This window comes from Anomaloglossus baeobatrachus, chromosome 3, assembly GCF_048569485.1.
Source record: "Anomaloglossus baeobatrachus isolate aAnoBae1 chromosome 3, aAnoBae1.hap1, whole genome shotgun sequence".
NCBI classification, from domain to species: domain Eukaryota; kingdom Metazoa; phylum Chordata; class Amphibia; order Anura; family Aromobatidae; genus Anomaloglossus; species Anomaloglossus baeobatrachus.
Genome location: NC_134355.1, coordinates 578,125,518 through 578,146,901, shown reverse-complemented (window position 1 = coordinate 578,146,901; position 21,384 = coordinate 578,125,518). Strand labels below are relative to the sequence as shown.

Below are 21,384 nucleotides of genomic sequence, written 5' to 3'. Positions count from 1 at the left end.
AAACTGTAGACGAGCCTTGACATGACGCTTTGAAAGTAAAGGTACCTTACGGGCTCGTCTGGAACGGAGACCATTGCGGTGGAGTACGTTACTTATGGTATTGACTGAAACCAATGTCCCCACTGCCATGAGATCTTCCCGGAGCTCCTTCCTTGTTGTCCTTGGGTTAGCCTTGACTCTTCGGACAAGCCTGGCCTCGGCACGGGTGGAAACTTTCAAAGGCTGTCCAGGCCGTGGAAGGCTAACAGTAGTTCCATAAGCCTTCCACTTCCGGATGATGCTCCCAACAGTGGAGACAGGTAGGCCCAACTCCTTGGAAAGGGTTTTGTACCCCTTGCCAGCCTTGTGACCCTCCACGATCTTGTCTCTGATGGCCTTGGAATGCTCCTTTGTCTTTCCCATGTTGACCAAGTATGAGTGCTGTTCACAAGTTTGGGGAGGGTTTTAATTAGTCAGAAAAGGCTGGAAAAAGAGATAATTAATCCAAACATGTGAAGCTCATTGTTCTTTGTGCCTGAAATACTTCTTAATACTTTAGGGGAACCAAACAGAATTCTTGTGGTTTGAGGGGTTGAATAATAAATGACCCTCTGAATAAACTTTTCACAATTTAAAAAAAAAATAAAAAAAGAAATAACATTCTTTTTTGCTGCAGTGCATTTCACACTTCCAGGCTGATCTACAGTCCAAATGTCACAATGCCAATTTAATTCCTAATGTGTAAACCTGCTAAATCTGCAGGGGGTTGAATACTACTTGTAGGCACTGTACATATAAACACATCAAAAATAGCAACAAAAAGAGGAGATAAAAACTCCCCAAAAATTTAATATACTCACAGCAGAAAAGAGGGCAACTAGTCCAGTCAGCCCAGGCCAACACATCTAATGCACCAACAGGATATAGACAAACCTCTCAACATGATGGACACTCCACAGGTGCAAGGTAAATTGCACACTAGTGGCGCGCATAGGGCGCTGTTCACACTTGTATGCACATGGTGTCCAGCCAGCAACCTATTCCACGCCCTTACTATTAGATTAGGCGGGTTACCCGGACACTACTCAACTGCAGCACACAAGGGACAGAGACTCCACTATGCACAGCCTGTATTAAGAGGCCTGGCTGTATCCTGTATAACAATGTGCAAAAAAATGTGCAAAACAATGTGCAAAAAAAATATATCAAATATGGCCCTATGCGCGCCACTAGTGTGCAATTTACCTTGCACCTGTGAAGTGTCCATCATGTTGAGAGGTTTGTCTGCATCCTGTTGGTGCATTAGATGTGTTGGCCTGGGCTAACTGGAATAGTTGCCCTCTTTTTTGCTGTGAGTACATATACACACACTCATATATACTGACATACATTAGATCACACGCTCATACATATACACACACTCATATAGACACACACATTAGATTCCACATCATTCCTCCCTGTGATCACCAGCGGGCGCTCCCGGCAGGTATGCTTAACGCGACCTCTCCTGCTTCTCGCCGACACACATACATGAGATCACACGCTCATACACATACATATACACACGCTCATATATACTCATATACATCAGATCACATGCTCATACACATACCTATACAGAATATGTGGCGCCATAGAAATAAAAATTATTATTATTATTATATACACACACTCATATAGACACACACACATTAGATTCCACATCATTCCTCCCTGTGATTGCCAGCGGGCGCTCCCGGCAGGTATGCTGCACGTCGTCCTCCCCTGTGTCTGGCAGAGACTCACATACATCAGAACACACACTCACACATGAGATAGCATACACTTACACACACTCACAAAATCGCACATACCGGTACAATTGTGCGCACACACTCACCACATCCAGTGATAGCACTTGCTTTCAGCCATGTGATGCATTCCTCCTGCAGGTTCTGGAAGCCCTACTGCACAGTGCACAGCATCACAGGTCCTTACGCCACCGATAAGCAAGAGATATCGCTGGATGTGGTGAGTGTGTGTATGCGATCTGTAGTGTCATTGTGTGTGTGTGTGCATTCTCATGTGTGTGTGTGTGTATGTATGTGATTTGATGTGGGTGTGTCCGTTACGCCGCAGGACCTTGATGCATTCCACTGCTCCTGGTCGGCACCTGGTGAGTATGATCGCGGGGTCTTCTCTCGTCTTTCTTTAGTGGGTGTCTGCTGTCTATAATGAAGTGTCCTGCAATATTCCTTCACTGTTTTACTGCTGCATGGACACTTCATTATTAAACTGCAACTAGGTCTTATTATCGGGGATGTCTTATATTTAAGCCTCCCTGAAAACTTCTGCTAGGTCTTATTTTCAGGGAAGGTCTTATTTTCAAGGAAACACGGTAGCTACAGCAATGCACAATATCCATCTAGCAGGGACTTCTCCATTTGTGTAGGGATAGACCTGCACAATACCCTGCTACCACCAATACCGTTTTTCGATCTGGTTGTCCTGAACACTACAGTTGCTATTTGTCTGGTGGAAGTGCTGACTGAGGAGACTTAATTGCCTCCGTGATTTGGAATAGATATGTTTTGAATTCCTATTCTGCTTGACGTCTAATTACGATAAAGATCGTGACTGTGACAGTGCTGCACTTGTTAATTGGCAAGCACTGATCTTTTTGTCTCAGCACTTCTGGCACTTTTTGGTAAAGTTCCAGCACCTATTTTCTAACTGAGAGCTCTTTTGTACTATTAATGGAGCCCATAAAGCATTATATGATCCTTTGGCTCCTTTGTGACCACTTTTACTTGCCTAGCTGTTTTTTGTGGTACATACAGTTTATTGAGGGGGTATCAGCGCAGTAAATTTTGTTTTTATCTTTCTCTATATTTATTTGTACTACCGACAGCAGTGCTGTTATTTTACTAGCGGCTACTACCATACCTCTGGATAAAGGTTATTAAAGGGAACCAACCAGCAGGATTTTTATATATAAAGTAAAGCCAGTGCTATATACTGGCCCTAGGATGCTGAATGTAAGCATAGCTTTTTTTCTGAGGTTTGCTGTTGTATTTCAGAAACATATGAAAATAAAGTTACAGAAATGTACTGCTATTTGATTGAAATCAGCTACAGAATATCTAATAGGTGAGTTGGGTTTTCCTATCTATTATTGTCCCTGTCTGCTGCTTGGCCTTGGTAGATGCTAGACTGTATGAGCTCCTTACAGGTATGAGTCATTTCTGTCACGTGATTGAGGTGTGTTTGAAACAGCCCATATCTACCAAGACCAGACAGCAGACAGGGGCGGGAATAGATAGCAAAACCCAACCCACCTATTAGATGAGATTAGGTTCTCTTTAAGGGCATAGATGTTAATTTATTTTTAATACAAGAATTCGCAAAATTAATCATATGCTATATAGTAAACACTAAATTAAATAGTTGTAAGTCAAATTTATGTATGAAACAGCCAAGATGATTGTCTCTAGAATGAATTTAGTCTTACGTTTGAAGCTGTAGTAGATGGTGAGATAAGGAGCCTGAAAGTCAAAGATTCAAAACATTGTTACCCTTTTGCTTGTCACTGTAAGCTGAGCCAGGTGGCCAGAGAACACTTCATCCTGTGCCCAACGTGGCACCAACTTACTTACATTTGTTAAAGATTTAACACAATGCAAAGCTTATATCGAAATGTAAAAGTACAATAATAACAAATTACCATATATTTTGGGCTATAAAATTACTTGTTTAACAAGAAAAATGATTGATTAAGATTGTGTGCGTCTTATACGGTAGTCTGAAGGCAGCATCCTACAATTGAAGAGAATGCTGACACAGCGTCCTTCCTGATCACTGAGAGAACTGGTCTTTTTCCTCCTGCCCCATCTATCTGATCGGTACAACAAAGGGGAAAAAATTGACAGGGCCAGCATGGATGCTACTGCATGTCCTGTGTAGCTGAAAAACCTTTCACCAGGCTAGCCAAAGAACCTTGCAGGTTATGTGATCAGTCACATGCCTGGAAGAAACTTCAAAATGTGATAGTGTATGTGAGTGTGTGTATGTATGTTAGTTTGTATGTAGGGAAGCTGTGTGTGTGTATGCAGGAGAATTGTGTACGTAGTAGAGCTGTGTGTATGTAGCAAAGCTGTCTGTGTGTATGTAACAGAGCCGTATGTGTGTATGTAAGAGAGCCGTATGTGTGTATGTAAGAGAGCAGTGTGTATTTAGTGTAGCAGTGTGTTTATGTAGAAAAACTGGGTGTATGAGACAGAGCTGTGTGTGTATGTAACAGAGTGTAAGTGTATATGTAATGATGCTGTGTGTGTAAACATAGTGGAGTTTTGTATGTATATGCAGCGATGCTGTGTGTGCATATGCACGGAGCTGTGTGTGTGTGTGTATAGATACACGGTATATATATATATATATATATATATATATATGTAGTGGAGCTGTGTGTGTATATGTAGCGATGCTGTGCGTGTATATGCAGTGGAGCTGTGTGTGTGTATGTAGCAGAGCTGTATGTATATGTAGCAGAGCTGTGTGTATATGTAACACAGCTGTATGTGTGTATATACATATATATATATATATACTAGCTGTAGTACCCGGGCGTTGCCCGGGATAGTAACTGTCTCTCTGTCTCTCTCCCAGTCTCTGTCTGTGTGTCGCTCTCTGTCTGTCTCTTTCCTTGTCTGTCTGTGTCTATGTCTCTGTCTGACTATTTCTATCTATGTCTGTATTTTTATCAGTCTATCGGTCTCCAGCTCGGTCTGTCTGTTTCTCTATATCTCTGTCTCTATGTGTGTGTCTGTCTCTTTCCCCGTCTGCCTTTGTCTGTCTCTTTCCAGGTCTGTCTCTTTCCAGGTCTGTCTCTTTCCCCGGCTGTCTCTTTCCCCGGCTGTCTCTTTCCCCGGCTGTCTCTTTCCTTGGCTGTCTCTTTCACCGGCTGTATCTTTCCAGGTCTGTCTCTTTCCAGGTCTGTCTCTTTCCCCGTCTGTCTCTTTCCCCGTCTGTCTCTTTCCCTGTCTGTCTCTTTCCAGGTCTGTCTCTTTGCCCGGCTGTCTCTTTGCCCGGCTGTCTCTTTCCCCGGGTGTCTCTTTCGCCGGGTGTCTCTTTCCCCGGCTGTCTCTTTGCCCGGCTGTCTCTTTGCCTGTCTGTCACTTTGCCTGTCTGTCTCTTTGCCCGTCTGTCTCTTTCCAGGGCTGTCTCTTTCCCCGTCTGTCTGTCTGTCTCTCTCTTTTCCCATCTGTCACTGTCTGTGTCTCTGTCTGTCTGTCTTTTTCTGTCTCTCTATCCATCTCTCCACTGACATCATATAACCTCACGCATAAGCATCAACTAACAGTTTATTTTGTTCCTATAGCAACCACTGACAGTTGCTATTAATAACCTATAGCTCCCACCTCTATTCAGTTTAATGGCGGCAGGATTTTATAGACTAACTGTAAAGCATGGAATTACATTTTTCTGTCAAAACATAGTCTACGACGCTCCCTGGGTCCATGAGGCGTCTGTGCGACGCTGCAGATTCCTTTAGCTGACATGCATACATACACACACACAAACACATACACTCACTCAGCTTTATATAATCTATATATATAATTGCCTTATTCTGTCTGTCTGTCTGTCTGTCATGCTTCAAAATTGTGTCCTTCCGGTGACATTGTGTCCTTACGGTGACACAAAGCTGATTGGCCGCTGGGCTCGCCATGGCCCCGCCCCCCCACACCGATTGGCCGCTCGCCCAGGCTGCGCCCCCACACGGATTGGCCAGCCGCTCGCCCAGGCTCCGCCCCCCCACAGATTGGCCTCTCGCCCCGGCACCCTGCAGGCATTGGCAACTCGGCCACGCCATGCCCCGCCCCCCTCACGCAATGGACGTTAGCTCTGCCCCCCCCCCGCGCATTCCCCGAACTGACACAGTCACGGCTCCCAGGTGAGTACTGTACAACCCCCCCCCCCCAACGGGAGCCCACATCAGCGTACGCCGCCAACCCAGCCGACACTTACCCTCGCATTGCTGGCCTTGCCGCCGTATGCTGGTGTGGGCTCCCGTGCGAGTGAGGGACGTGATGCGCTGGTAACCATGGTAGCATAGTTACCAGCACATCAAGGTCCTGCAGCGGCGGAAGATCCACACGCACACACATAACAGCACACACACACACATACACACACATCAGATCACACTCACTCTCACAAACACCTCACACACACATCGCATCCACACACTTACAGCATCCGGCGATATCGCTTGCTTCTCGGCCTCGATACTGTGCTGTTGTGACCTTCCAGGACCTGCCGGAGGATCACATGGCCAGAAGCATGTGGTATCGTGGTATCTCCGGATGTTGTGAGTATCAGCGCGTATGTGCAATATAGTCAATGTGTGTGTGTGTGAGTGTATGCGGTCGGTGTGTGTGAGTGTATGCGATCGGGTGTGTGTCGGTGTGTGTGAGTGTATGCGATCGGATCTGTGAGTGTCGGCAGAGGAGCATGGCGTGCTGGAGGAGGCTGGGAGGAGAGAGGCTGATCCTGGGGAAGGCTGGGATGGGGAGGCTGATGCTGGGGACAGAGAGGCTGATGCTGGGATGAGAGAGGCTGATGCTGGGATGAGAGAGGCTGATGCTGGGGACAGAGAGGCTGATGCTGGGGACAGAGAGGCTGATGCTGGGGACAGAGAGGCTGATGCTGGGGACAGAGGGGCTGATGCTGGGGACAGAGAGGCTGATACAGGGGACAGAGAGGCTTATGCTGGGGACAGAGAGGCTGATGCTGGGGACAGAGAGGCTGATGCTGGGGACAGAGAGGCTGATGCTGGGATGAGAGAGGCTGATGCTGGGGACAGAGAGGCTGATGCTGGGGACAGAGAGGCTGATGCTGGGATGAGAGAGGCTGATGCTGGGGACAGAGAGGCTGATGCTGGGATGAGAGAGGCTGATGCTGGGGACAGAGAGGCTGATGCTGGGGACAGAGAGGCTGATGCTGGGGACAGAGAGGCTGATGCTGGGATGAGAGAGGCTGATCCTGGGGAAGGCTGAGATGGAGAGGCTGATGCTGGGGACAGAGAGGCTGATGCTGGGGACAGAGAGGCTGATGCTGGGGACAGAGAGGCTGATGCTGGGGACAGAGAGGCTGATGCTGGGATGAGAGAGGCTGATCCAGGGGAAGGCTGGGATGGAGAGGCTGATGCTGGGGACAGAGAGGCTGATGCTGGGGACAGAGAAGCTGATGCTGGGGACAGAGAGGCTGATGCTGGGGGCAGAGAGGCTGATGCTGGGGACAGAGAGGCTGATGCTGGGGACAGAAAGGCTGATGCTAGGGACAGAGAGGCTGATGCTGGGGACAGAGAGGCTGATGCTGGGGACAGAGAGGCTGATGCTGAGGACAGAGAGGCTGATGCTGGGGACAGAGAGGCTGATGCTGGGGACAGAGAGGCTGATGCTGGGGACAGAGAGGCTGATGCTGGGGACAGAGAGGCTGATGCTCGGGACAGAGAGGCTGATGCGCGGGACAGAGAGGCTGATGCTGGGGACAGAGTGGCTGATGCTGCGGGGAGAGAGGCTGATGCTGGGAGGAGAGTGGCTGATGCTGCGGGTAGAGAGGCTGATGCTGGCGCAGCATGGCGGATGGAGCACGTTTGGGAGTGCGCAGCATGGCGGATGGAGCACGTTTGGGAGTGCGCAGCATGGCGGATGGAGCACGTTTGGGAGTGCGCAGCATGGCGGATGGAGCACGTTTGGGAGTGCGCAGCATGGCGGATGGAGCACGTTTGGGAGTGCGCAGCATGGCGGATGGAGCACGTTTGGGAGTGCGCAGCATGGCGGATGGAGCACGTTTGGGAGTGCGCAGCATAGCGGATGGACCACGTTTGGGAGTGCGCAGGATGGGAGATGGAGCACGATCGGGGGTGCACAGCATAGGGGATGGAGCACGTTTGGGAGTGCGCAGCATGGCGGATGGAGCACGTTTGGGAGTGCGCAGCATGGGGGATGCAGCACGATGGGGAGTGCGGAGTATGGCGGATGTAGCACGTTTGGGAGTGCGCAGCATGGCGGATGGACCACGTTTGGGAGTGCGCAGCATGGCGGATGCAGCACGTTTGGGAGTGCGCAGCATAGGAGATGGAGCACGATGGGGAGTGCGCTGCATGGGGGATGGAGCACGATAGGGAGTGCGGAGTATGGCGGATGGAGCACGTTTGAGAGTGCGCAGCATGGCGGATGGAGCACGTTTGGGAGTGCGCAGCATGGGAGATGGAGCACGATAGGGAGTGCGCAGCATGGCGGATGGAGCACGTTTGGGAGTGCGCAGCATGGGGGATGGAGCACGATGGGGAGTGCGCTGCATGGCGGATGGAGCACGATGGGGAGTGCGGAGTATGGCGGATGGAGCACGTTTGGGAGTGCGCAGCATGGCGGATGGAGCACGTTTGGGAGTGCGCAGCATGGCGGATGGAGCACGTTTGGGAGTGCGCAGCATGGGGGATGGAGCACGATGGGGAGTGCGCAGCATGGCGGATGGAGCACGTTTGGGAGTGCGCAGCATGGGGGATGGAACACGATGGGGAGTGCGCTGCATGGCGGATGGAGCACGTTTACGAGTGCGCAGAATGGGAGATGGAGCACGATGGGGGGTGCGCAGCATAGGGGATGGAGCACGATGGTGAGTGCGTTGCATGGGGGATGGAGCACGATGGGAAGTGCACACCTCCCCCCAACACACACACGCGCGCGCACTGCACAACACACCACACACACACACTGGGAACCACAAACAACTGCCCTACACAGACACCCACACACAGACAACGCTGCACACACAAATATACGCACATACCGCACAACACACACATTGCACAAAACATACCTCCCCCCAAAACACACCACACACACACAAACCGCGCAACACACACACAACGCTACAGACACACAGCGCTCCACAAACAACGCAACACACAAACAACACCGCTCTCACCCCCCGCCACACCCAGACAACACCCAGAACATGTACAGCGCCCTACACAAACACTTGGTAACTACACACAACAACATCTATATATATATATATATATATATATATATATATATACTAGAAGGTGGCCCGATTCTACGCATCGGGTATTCTAGAATTTACGTATTGTGTAGTTCATGTATGATTTTTGTTATATATATATATGTTGTGTGTAGTTACCAAGTGTTTGTGTAGGCGCTGTACATGTTCTGGGTGTTGTCTGGGTGTGACGGGGGTGAGAGCGGTGTTGTATGTGTGTTGCGTTGTTTGTGGAGCGCTGTGTGTCTGTAGCGTTGTGTGTTGCGCGGTTTGTGTGTGTGTGGTGTGTTTTGGGGGGAGGTATGTTTTGTTCAATGTGTGTGTTGTGCGGTATGTGCGTATATTTGTGTGTGCCGCGGTGTTTGTGTGTTGGGTGTTGTGTGTGTGCAGCGTTGTCTGTGTGTGTAGGTGTCTGTGTAGGGCAGTTGTTTGTGGTTCCCAGTGTGTGTGTGTGTGTGTGTGTGTGGTGTGTTGTGCACTTCCCATCGTGCGCCATCCGCCATGCTGCGCACTCCCAAACGTGCACCATCCGCCATGCTGCGCACTCCCAAACGTGCACCATCCGCCATGCTGCGCACTCCCAAACGTGCTCCATCCGCCAGGCTGCGCACTCCCAAACGTGCTCCATCCGCCATGCTTCGCACTCCCAAACGTGCTCCATCCGCCATGCTGCGCACTCCCAAACGTGCTCCATCCGCCATGCTGCGCACTCCCAAACGTGCTCCATCCGCCATGCTGCGCACTCCCAAACGTGCTCCATCCGCCATGCTGCGCACTCCCAAACGTGCTCCATCCGCCATGCTGCGCACTCCCAAACGTGCTCCATCCGCCATGCTGCGCACTCCCAAACGTGCTCCATCCGCCATGCTGCGCACTCCCAAACGTGCTCCATCCGCCATGCTGCGCACTCCCAAACGTGCTCCATCCGCCATGCTGCGCACTCCCAAACGTGCTCCATCCGCCATGCTGCGCACTCCCAAACGTGCTCCATCCGCCATGCTGCGCACTCCCAAACGTGCTCCATCCGCCATGCTGCGCACTCCCAAACGTGCTCCATCCGCCATGCTGCGCACTCCCAAACGTGCTCCATCCGCCATGCTGCGCACTCCCAAACGTGCTCCATCCGCCATGCTGCGCACTCCCAAACGTGCTCCATCCGCCATGCTGCGCACTGCCAAACGTGCTCCATCCGCCATGCTGCGCACTCCCAAACGTGCTCCATTCCCCATGCTGCGCACTCCCAAACGTGCTCCATCCCCCATGCTGCGCACCCCCCATTGTAATCCATCCCCCATGCTGCACCAGCATCAGCCTCTCTACCCGCAGCATCAGCCTTCTGTCCCCAGCATCAGCCCCTCTCTGTCCCCAGCCTCAGCCCCTCTCTGTCCCCAGCCTCAGCCCCTCTCTGTCCCCAGCCTCAGCCCCTCTCTGTCCCCTCCTCTGGCGACACTCACACACACGATCGCATCCACTCACACACACGATCGCATACACTCACACACACCCGATCCCGACACTCACACACACGATCGCATCCACTCACACACACGATCGCATCCACTCACACACACGATCGCATCCACTCACACACACCCGATCCCGACACACACACACCCGATCGCATACACTCACACACACAGACACTGACGATATCGCACATACGCGCTCACAGTCACAACATCCGGAGATACCACATGCTTCTGGCCATGTGATCCTCCGTCAGGTGCTGGAAGGTCACAACAGCACAGTATCGAGGCCGAGAAGCAAGGGATATCGCCGGATGCTGTGAGTGTGTGGATGCGATGTGATGTGTGTGTGAGGTGTGTGTGAGAGTGAGTGTGAGAGTGAGTGTGAGCTGATGTGTGTGTGTGTGTGTGTGTGGATCTTCCGCCGCTACAGGACCTCGATGCGCTTGTAACCATGCCAACGTATCCCGTCCCCCGCTCGCACGGGAGCCCACACCACTCCCGTGCGAGCGGGGGATGGGGGATGGGGGGGGGAGTACAGTACTCACCCCCCTTAACAGCCGTGTCAGTTCGGGGAATGCGCGGGGGGGGAGAGGGGGGGTGGGAGTACAGTACTCACCTCCGTGACAGCCCTGTCAGTTCGGGGAATGCGCGGGGGGAGGTGGGCGGGGCCAGAGCTAACGTGCGTTGCGTGAGGGGGCGGGGCGTGGCGTGGCCGAATTGCCAATGCCTGCAGGGTGCCGGGGCGAGAGGCCAATCTGTGGGGGGGGCGGAGGCTGGGCGAGCGGCTGGCCAATCCGTGTGGGGGCGCAGCCTGGGCGAGCGGCCAATCGGTGTGGGGGGGCGGGGCCATGGCGAGCCCAGCGGCCAATCAGCTTTGTGTCACCGTAAGGACATGTCACGGTGACACTGTCACGGTGACACAATTTTGGAGCATGACAGACAGACAGACAGACAGAATAAGGCAATTATATATATAGATATATATATTTATAACAAAAATCATACATAAACTACACAATACGTAAATTCTAGAATACCCGATGCGTAGAATCGGGCCACCTTCTAGTACATATATATATATATATATAAATGTAGTGGAGCTGTGTGTGTATGTAGCAGAGCTGTATGTGTATATTAAGAAGGGATGTGTATATACGTAGTAGAGCTATATGTTTATGTAGCAGAGCTTTATCTATGTAGGAGAGCTGTATGTGTAAGTCTGTGTAACATAGCTGTCTGTGTATATGTAGGAGAGCAGTCTGTGTTTAGAAGATGTATATATATATATATATATATATATATATATATATGTATATGTATATATATATATATACAGTATATATATGTAGCAGCGCTGTGTGTGTGTGTATGTAGCAGGACTGTATGCATGTAGGAGAGGAGTGTGTGCATGTAGAGGTGCATGCAGCAGTGCTGTATATATGTGTATACTGCAGAGAGTGTACATAATGTACGTGCTGTAAAGCTATATGTGTGTAATAAACATGCTGCTGAGAAACACTAACAATAGATCTATTTCCTTCCTATTCTATCCCTAGTGCATTGATATTGACCCTCCCGTACATACAATTCTTAAAACCATAAGGAAAGTTATCGTTAGTAGGTAAAATGTTTTTCCTATTTTCTGCAGAATATACCTGGAGTGCGTATTATGATAAGGTGAGACGTATAATCTAAAAAATCCAGTACATATTGCAAGCAGCACCATCCCTTACAGCAGAAGTCCCCAACCTGTGGCTCACGGGCCTGTGATGTGTGGCTCACGACTGTCTAGTGAATTAGCACCAGGTCTAGCAAACAACTCTGAAGAGAAGGTCTCCAGACGGTGACTTTTGTGAGTAACCCCATACAGAAGGGCAGATCTGGATGCACAAATAGTGGCTTTATGGGTTTGGTAATTAAAGGGAATTTGTCACCAGATTTTTGTTACCTCATCTGAGAGCATCAAAACGTAGAGACAGAGACCCTGATTCCAGCGATGTGTCACTTCCTGAGCTGTTTGCTACCATTTTGATAAAATCAATGTTTTCTCTGCTGCAGATCTAGCAGTTGTACAGAGGTCATGAATTTGGTGGACTATCTGGCAACAGGCCAAGTAGTCCGGTAATGATAATTCATTGCTGATTAAACAGTGAGTATATAAAAATCACCGTAAGCAGCCCAGTAAGTGACACATTACTGGAATCAGGATCCCTGCCCCTACGTTATGCTTCTCTTAGATTAGGTGTCAAAAACCTGGTGACAGATTCCCTTTAAGTATAGTGAGTTGGAGACAGGACGATACTATCTCTCAGAGTGTGGCAGAAGCACTTGATGCGAGAATACTGAATGGGGGTATAGTGGGAACCCCTGGATCTTGGTATACTGCCACAGTGTAATTTCTATAGAAATGTTTTGTTTGGATGTCACTACTGAGTTGGATGTAGCTCGCGACTCTCAGAGTTGAAGGTTGCACTCAGGGTCACAAAGCTTGGGGAGCACTAGCTTACATATTTTGCAAATATCATCTCTTTAAGTACACTGTAATCTAAAAAACGCAAAACAAAAAAGAGCTTGGCACAACTGTCCTCCTTCCATACAAGCTGTCGTAACAATAAGCAGTGCTCTGTCATGGAAAAAAAAGTCACTAAAAGTCCTAAGTAGAAGAGGGGAAGATGACGGCACTCACCACATCGTGGAAAAATCTTCCTTTATTTTTCCACCCTCCTGAAGAAGCCAGGGTGAAACGCAAGTCGAGGTTCAGTGTATGCAGACCCTTATGATCTTTCTGCCTAACAGCTCAATAAAGATAATGCTAACAATATACATCCTGCACCTTGGATTGTTATCTCACTAAATACCGTATGGATGCTTGATGCTTGACATTAGCACAATATTGTTTTCAGAGAAGCATGTTTATTATTCTTTGATCTTTGCACTTGCACCTTATACGTCTCTATGTGATATTGTACTTCCCATTAGATGGGCACATAATCAACTGATTTGAAGGATTTTACTGTGATATCTATCTTTATTATTTTCTTAGCCTTTGTGCTACAATTGTACTCCTAGTGTCTTTATTTATTTCCTATAATTTCATTGTTGGGGCTGGGTTCCCTTTTTTCAGGAAGCACCATTGCTCTTTAATAGTTTTTGATATTTCTTATTTTTAATGCTAAGAGAAATAAAAGCATTTTTTTTATTATATTTATTGTGTCGCCTCAATACTTCCATTCACATCATTGTTTGGATTTTTGAGATTTGATTTTATTATGAAGTGAAGGCATACATTTAGACATATTGTTATTTGATTTATTGTTTCATAGTAAGTAATAAAAATCAGGTGGGAAGAAAGCAGGCAGACAACAGAAGGCTACGGCCGTTTTGTGTTTCCGCACCTAGGCGTAGCCGACTGTTGTTTGCCTGCATTGTTCCCTCCTGACTTTATTGCTTACTATAGAACAACAAAGAGTTTTCCATGATGTGGCGAGCGCCGTCATCTTCTCCTCTACTACTTTGGTCTCTTAATACATTATTTATTCATACATGTAAGGCTGGAAATCTAAAGCAATGTTCTTACAATGCAGAGAAAAACATTTCAGTGACCTTAACAACCTCTGTATAATGTACAAGGAATTACCCCTCTTACTCCTTAAAGGGAACCTGTCACCAGGTTTTTCCCCTATAAGCTGCGGCCATCACCAGTGAGTCCTTATATACAGCATTCTAGAATTCTATATATAAGTGCCCAGGACGCTATATACAACCCCTGGCAAAAATTATGGACTCACCTGGTTCTGAGGATGTTCATTCAGTTGTTTACTTTTGTTTAAAAAAAGCAGATCACAGACATGGCACAAAACTAAAGTCATTTCAAATGGCAACTTTCTGGCTTTTAGAAACACTAAAAAAAATCATGAAAACATAATGTGCTAGCCAGTAACGGTTACTATTCATGAGCAAACAGGGGAAAAAATTATGGAATCACTCAATTATGAGGAAAAAATTCTGCAATCATGAAAAACAAACAAACAAACAAAAGAAGACTCCAATACATCACTAGCATTTTGTTGCACCACCTCTGGCTTTTATAACAGCTTGTAGTCTCTGAGGCATGGACTTAATGAGTGACAAATAGTACTCTTCATCAATCTGGCTCCAACTGTCTCTGATTGCTGTTGCCAGATCAGCTTTGCAGGTTGGAGCCTTGTCATGGACCACTTTCTTCAACTTCCACCAAAGATTTTCAATTGGATTGAGAACCGGACTATTTGCAGGCCATGACATTGACCTTATGTCTCTTCTTTCAAGGAATGTTTTCACAGTTTTTGCTCTATGGCAGGATGCATTATCATCTTGATAAATGATTTCTTCATCCCCAAACATCCTTTCAATTGATGAGATAAGAAAAGTGTCCAAAATTTCAATGTAAACATAGGCATTTCTTGAAGATGTAATGACAGCCATCTCCCCAGTGCATTTACCGGACATGCAGCCCCATATCATCAATAACTGTGGAAATTTACATGTTCTCTTCAGGCAGTCATCTTTATAAATCTTATTGGTACAACACCAAACAAAAGTTCCAGCATCATCACCTTGCCGAATGCAGATCCACGATTCATCACTGAATATGACTTTCATCTAATCATCCACAGTCCACGATTGCCTTTCCTTAGCCCATTGTAACCTTGTTTTTTTCTGTTTAGGTGTTAATGATGGCTTTTGTTTAGCTTTTCTGTATGTAAATCCCATTTCCTTTAGGCGGTTTCTTACAGTTCGGTCACAGACATTGACTCCAGTTTTCTCCCATCCATTCCTCATTTGTTTTGTTGTGCATTTCCTGTTTTGGAGACATATTGCTTTAAGTTTCCTGTCTTGACGCTTTGATGTCTTCCTTGGTCTACCAGTATGTTTGCCTTTAACAACCTTCCCATGTTGTTTCCATATGGTTCAGATTTTAGACACAGCTGACTGTGAACAACCAACATCTTTTGCAACATTGCGTGATTTACCCTCTTTTAAGAGTTTGATAATCCTCTCCTTTGTTTCAATTGACATCTCTCGTGTTGGAGCCATGAATCATGTCAGTCCACTTCGTGCAACAGCACTCCAAGGTGTGATCACTCCTTTTTAGATGCAGACTAAGGCTGGGGCCACACGGGGATTACTGCGATCCCCTTGCATGACACTCGGATCACGCTGGCAGTACAGCAGAGCCGAGTGTCATGCTAGTGTCCCTGCGACTGAGGTCCGACTGTGCGAGCGGACCTCAGCTGTGGGGGGCGGGCCGGCTCTGAGGAGGGGCGGGCCAGTGCTGTGGAGGGGAGGGAGGGATTTCTCTCCTTCTATCCTCCGTAGCCGGCTATTGCCATTCTCGCACTGCACTCGCGGTACACCGGTGTAATGCCAGTGCAGTGCGATTTTTCTCTCGCCCCATACACTTGAATGGGTGCGAGAGAAAGAGTCTCGCATTACAATTGCATCATGCTGCGATTGTTTTCTCGGTCCGATTAGGGCTGAGAAAATAATCGCTCATGTGCGCTGACACACAGGCTAATATTGGTCCGAGTGGAATGCGATGTTTTATCGCACTCCACTCGCACCGTTTTTCTCGACATGTGTCTTAGGCCTTACGAGCAGATCGTATTTGATAAAGGTGTTAGTTTTGGGAATGAAAATATACAGGGTGTTTCCATAATTTTGTTCTCATAATTGAATGATTTCATAATTTGGTCTTGAAAAGTAATGTTACTGGCTAGTACATTAAGTTTTCATAATTTTTCTAGTGTTTCTTAAAGCCAGAAAGTTGACATTTGAAATTACTTTAGTTTGGTGCCATGTCTGTGATCTGCTTTTTTTTAAACAAAAGTAAACAACTGAATAAACATGCTCAGAACCAGGTGAGTCCATAATTTTTGCCAGGGGTTGTATAACATAAAAATCATCTTTTTTATACTCACCTGTAGGGTGGTCAGGTCTGATGAGCGTTGCTGCTCTCGGGTCCGGCACCTCCTCGCTTCCTTTCATCACCGTATGCTCCTGCTCATGCACACTTTGATCTGCCCTGCTGAAGGAAAGCAAAGTATTGTAATGCACAGGCATGGGGAAAGGTCAAAGACCACCCGCGCATGTACCCTACAATACTTTGCTCTGCCCTCAGCGGGGCAGAGAGAAATGCACATGCGTAGGTGCTAAATGGAGGCCTCTGTGTGAATGACGTATGACGCGTCATCCACTTGGAGCAGGGAAGAAGGACGGCGATCGCAAGAAGATATGAGGCGCCGGACCAAGACCAGCGACGACAATCGGACCCGACCACAGGTGAGTATAATAAAACCTGTTTTTAACATTATACAGAGTGGCCTGGGCTCTTATATACAGTATTCTAGAATGCTCTATATAAGGGCTCACTGGTGCTGGCCGCAGCTTATAGGGTACAAACCAGGTGGCAGGTTTCCTTTAATGTGTACCTACCACTGCCCTTTTTATGTAAGAAAAAGCCAGCTAGACCTAATTACAATATACATTGTCTAACCCTAACTGATTAAAACAAAATAAGAAAACTCACCTTATGCATTATTGTGTCATGTGTTTTCTGCAGTCAATCAATGGCCACTGATTGGCTGCAGCAGTCATGTGACACAACAATGTCACGTCACAGAACATAGGTATTTATGTTCTCAATTGATTAAGAAGGGGCTAGTCCAGTAATGGTCAACCCCTCTAAAAACCCTTCCATTGGTTTTTTTTTTGTTGCCATAGTAATAGACTACAAACGGGTACTCTGTTTCTATATCCACCCTATCTTTGATTTGCTACAGTACCTTATCTTTACTAACATATATTTGGTAGGTTAAGAAGTAATGGACAAATAAGTGCCAATATGGTTGCAGGATGAGTATAAAAGGCATGGCATTATAGCAAAGACAAAGCAATACGGGACTTTTTATCAAAGCTGCTTGAAAACTGTAATTATAATCAGATTAATTTTCCCATAAAAATAATGTTTTACAATCAAAGTATCAATAATTTCGGTCAGGCTTTGCATCCACAGCCAGTTGTGCAGTTCCATACCTACAATCAGGGTAATGCCCATTGTCAGGGAGCTGACCCATGCCGTCAGACCTCGGCTTTGATCAAACTCTTCAAGCCACTCCATGTTAAGTATCCCAAGCGCCATCTGAGATCCCATTACCAAAAGGTGGACAAGAAATGAGGACAGCACAACCATCCATGCCCATCCCCCATCAATATTTGGGTCCAATTTTGGCTTGTCTGTTTTGCTTTTCATCTTCCCATCCAGTTTTTTTTCCATTTGTGCTCCTTCACTGCACATCTTGACCTATGTCAAAGCACATAAAATCAGACGATCATCACATGAGCAGAAAATCATGCAAGCAGAATCAGTAGAAATGGCAAACTAACAAAAATAGTAAAAAAAGAAACAAAACAAGTGGAAATACTTGATTGCCGATGTCCGCATTTATGAAGACCGATATACTACATATTTCATAGTATTACCTGCTCACAATCAGTATTTTATTTGGGGGAAGTTGCAAGTTTTAAGCCTTTTTTAACTTGTGCATGAAAAAAAACACAAAATAATGAGAGAACAGGATTCAACTGGAAACCTATATAACTGGATCTTGCTGTATGTACTATATATATCTGGATACTGTTTTTTGAGAGGTCTATTGTATTTTATGATCCTGTCAACAAAAAGTATACAGACGTTTATGCTGATTTTTTGTTTTCTTTATAGGCATCGTGTTGGAGCAGTATACAGTTTTTGCAGTATTTTGTATATGTGAATAGCTATACAAAAGAGAGGTATAAGGGAGGGGAAGTGTTAAAGACAGAGCACAGTTTTGGAATGACTGGATCAGACTAAGCCATGTCCTCATACAAAAAGCTGGATCACATCGAACCCAAGTTCATAGAATGGTAGAGTTGGAAGGGACCTCAAGGGCCATCAGGTCCAACTCTCTGCGAGTGAAGGTTTTCCTAAATCATCCCAGCTATATCTGTATCCAGCTTCCTCTTGAAGATTTCCATTGATGGAGAGCTCACTACCTCCTGTGGTAGCCTGTTCCATTCTCTGACTGCTCTCACTGTCAAAAAGTTTTACTATTATCTAATCTGAATCTCCTTCCTTTTAGTTTCAACTCATTGCTTCTTGAACTTCCTTGTGCTAAAAAAGAATGGCGTAGTTCCCTCTGTCCTGTAACTACCTTTCAGATATTTGTAGACCACTATGAAGTCTCCTCTTAGTCTTTTATTTTGTTGGATGTGACAATTTTGGGCGGCAGCAGGCTGCTATTTTTAGGCTGGGGGGCCCAATAACTATGGGTCTCCCCTGTCTGAGAATACCAGCCCCCATCTGTCGGGCTTTATCATGGCTGGGTATCAAAAGTTGCGGGACCACATGCCATTTTTAAAAATTATTTATTTAAATACTTTAAAAGAAAAAAAAAAGCTGCATGCGGTTCCTCTTATTTTGATACACAGCCAAGATTATGCTTTATTTGTGTTGGGTATCATAGTATAGTGGGACCCTATGCCAAATATTTTATGTATTCATTTTTATACCACAATAGAAGCACATATCGCCTGTGATTGGAAGCAGTCAGCTGACACGCTGCCTGTCAGGGAGGGGGCACGTCTGACTGCAATCAACCATGGATGCTGGTAGGTGGGGAAAGTAGAGAATATGCAATAAAGGTAATGAGCATCCCCAGAAGTGAATGAGTGGCCAGGAAGCAGTTACAGCTGTGCCGGAGTCTCGGTAAGTACAACCCACTTGCTCTTATCCCCTTATCCCTTCTACCACCATTTTTAATCGCTGGATTCTGGTACCCATAGCCTTGTTGCATCTGGCCAGATATGCAAGAACAATTCTGGGCCAGAAACTGATTTTTTTTTTTAATCTGGTGAGGCCCGCGGGTGGTGGTTATCTGCGAGTCCGCCCATCACTAGTTAAAAGAAATGGATTTTTGGAACATGACGATCGCTTTAACCCCTTCTCCCCGGGTGATTTTCCATTTTTCGTTTTTTGCTCCCCTTCTTCCGAGAACCATAACTTTTTATTTTTCTGACAATCTTGCCATATGAGGGCTTTTTTTCTGCGGGACCAGTTGTACTTTTGAATGAAACCATAAGTGTACTGGAAACCTGGAAAAAAAATGTATTCACTGTGTTCACTATATGGTAAAACTGATGTGTCGGTGTGAAGCCTCAGGTCGGTACGATTTAGTAGAAACCAAACATGTGCACCTTTTCTTTTATCCAAGGCGTTAAAATTCAGATGTTCTCATTTTTGGGGATTTGGGGCTCAGTGATGGCTTATTTTTTGCATCTTAAAATGGCATTTTTGATTATACCATTTTGTGCTGATGCTACGTTTTGATTGCCTGTTATTGCATTTTAAAAAAAAATTTGCAGCGAACAAAAAACGTAATTTTGGCATTTGGAATTTTTGTTCTCGCCACGCCGTGTACCGATCAGATTATTTGATTTTACATTTTGACAGATCGAGCATTTCTGAACGTTTTGATACCAAATATTTGATACCAAATATGTGTATATTTTTTTAACCGATTTATTTTCAATGGGGCGACTGGGGGGTGATTTGAACTTCTAGGTTTTACTTATTTCATATTTTTAAAAACTTGTTTTTCATTTATTTTCCAAGTCCCCCTAGGGGACTATAAGGATCAGCAATTTGATTGCTTGTTCATTTCTGTTGATCAGAGCTGCACATTTCTGCTGACTGAAATACGTCATGAAAGCGACAGGAGTCATCACATGAACCGTCGCTACCATGGCGACCATCGGCTCCCTGTGATCGCATTACGTGGCCTCCAATGGTGGCGGGGAACGGCGTGTTTCCCACTGCGGCCATTTAAATCGCGGTGTCACATTTACCAATTGGTGCGATCTAAGGGGTTAACAGGCGCAGGTGAATCGCAGATCCACCTGTGCCTTTTAGCTACACATGTCTGCTGTTCAAATCAGCAAACATGTGCGAGGATCACCGCCGGCTCACTGCAGCAGCCGGCGGTGATTACCCCGACATGACCAAGGATGTACAGTTACATCCTTGGTCATAAAGGGGTTAAAGGGAACCAATCATCAGGATTTTCGTATATAAGGTAAAGCCAGTGCAGTACTGGCATTATCAGACAGAATATCTACATACTATTAGTGGTCAGCTTGGATGTTTAGGCTTTCAAATCCAAGAAATTGAAGTTTAAAAATTCATCAGGTTTTTGATTGACAATTGCACCGCAGCAGATAATAACCGGGCGGGTATTCATCTGGATTCCCGACCCCCCACCGCCTGTCCCTCCCTCTCTCTGCCTCTATGCTAATTTTTCTTTTCAGTAAGATGGCGTCAGAGTTGACGCCTGCGCATAGCGCTTATCTCCGGTGCCATCTTTCTGAAGCCCGCGTTACCCCCTGTTGTTCTGTTCTTCCGACTGAGAGGGCGGCGCATGCGCCCTTGCATCTTCTGCTCTCGTGACTGCAGCAATGTGCACAGTCACAACAGAAGAAAGAACAGCTGATCAGCTGATCGGAGGACACCGTGCAGCCCCAAGACACAATGCCAGTGCCAGGTTGAAGAAGACAGAAGACCAGGATCGTGGAGGGGTGAGATGGAGTAATAAACATGGAGTCTCCAAGTGTGTCTGTGTATTTATTTCTAATAAAGTATTTTTTTCCCTGTGTGGTGTCTTTTTTTAAACCTTTTATTGGAGATTCTTAATGGCCGGGTCAAATTTGGCATGACATTAAGAATCTCTGGCTTAATAGCAGCTGATAAAACAAAGCTGGTGTTAACCCCTTATTACCCAGCATGTCACCTGGCACCAGGGCCGCTGGTAGA

At 46.7% G+C, this 21,384-nt stretch overlaps 1 protein-coding gene across 2 annotated transcripts in view; it reads right to left on the bottom strand.

Moving 5' to 3' along the window:
• SLC16A14 (solute carrier family 16 member 14) overlaps positions 1-21,384 on the bottom strand; it is a 97,987-nt gene that overhangs the window by 32,071 nt on the left and 44,532 nt on the right. For both annotated transcript variants that reach the window (XM_075340979.1, XM_075340978.1), the window contains exon 3: positions 17,574-17,841. In XM_075340979.1, the coding sequence (XP_075197094.1) occupies positions 17,574-17,835 (262 nt within the window). In that variant the 5' untranslated portion in view covers positions 17,836-17,841. The remainder of the gene's footprint in view (positions 1-17,573; positions 17,842-21,384) is intronic.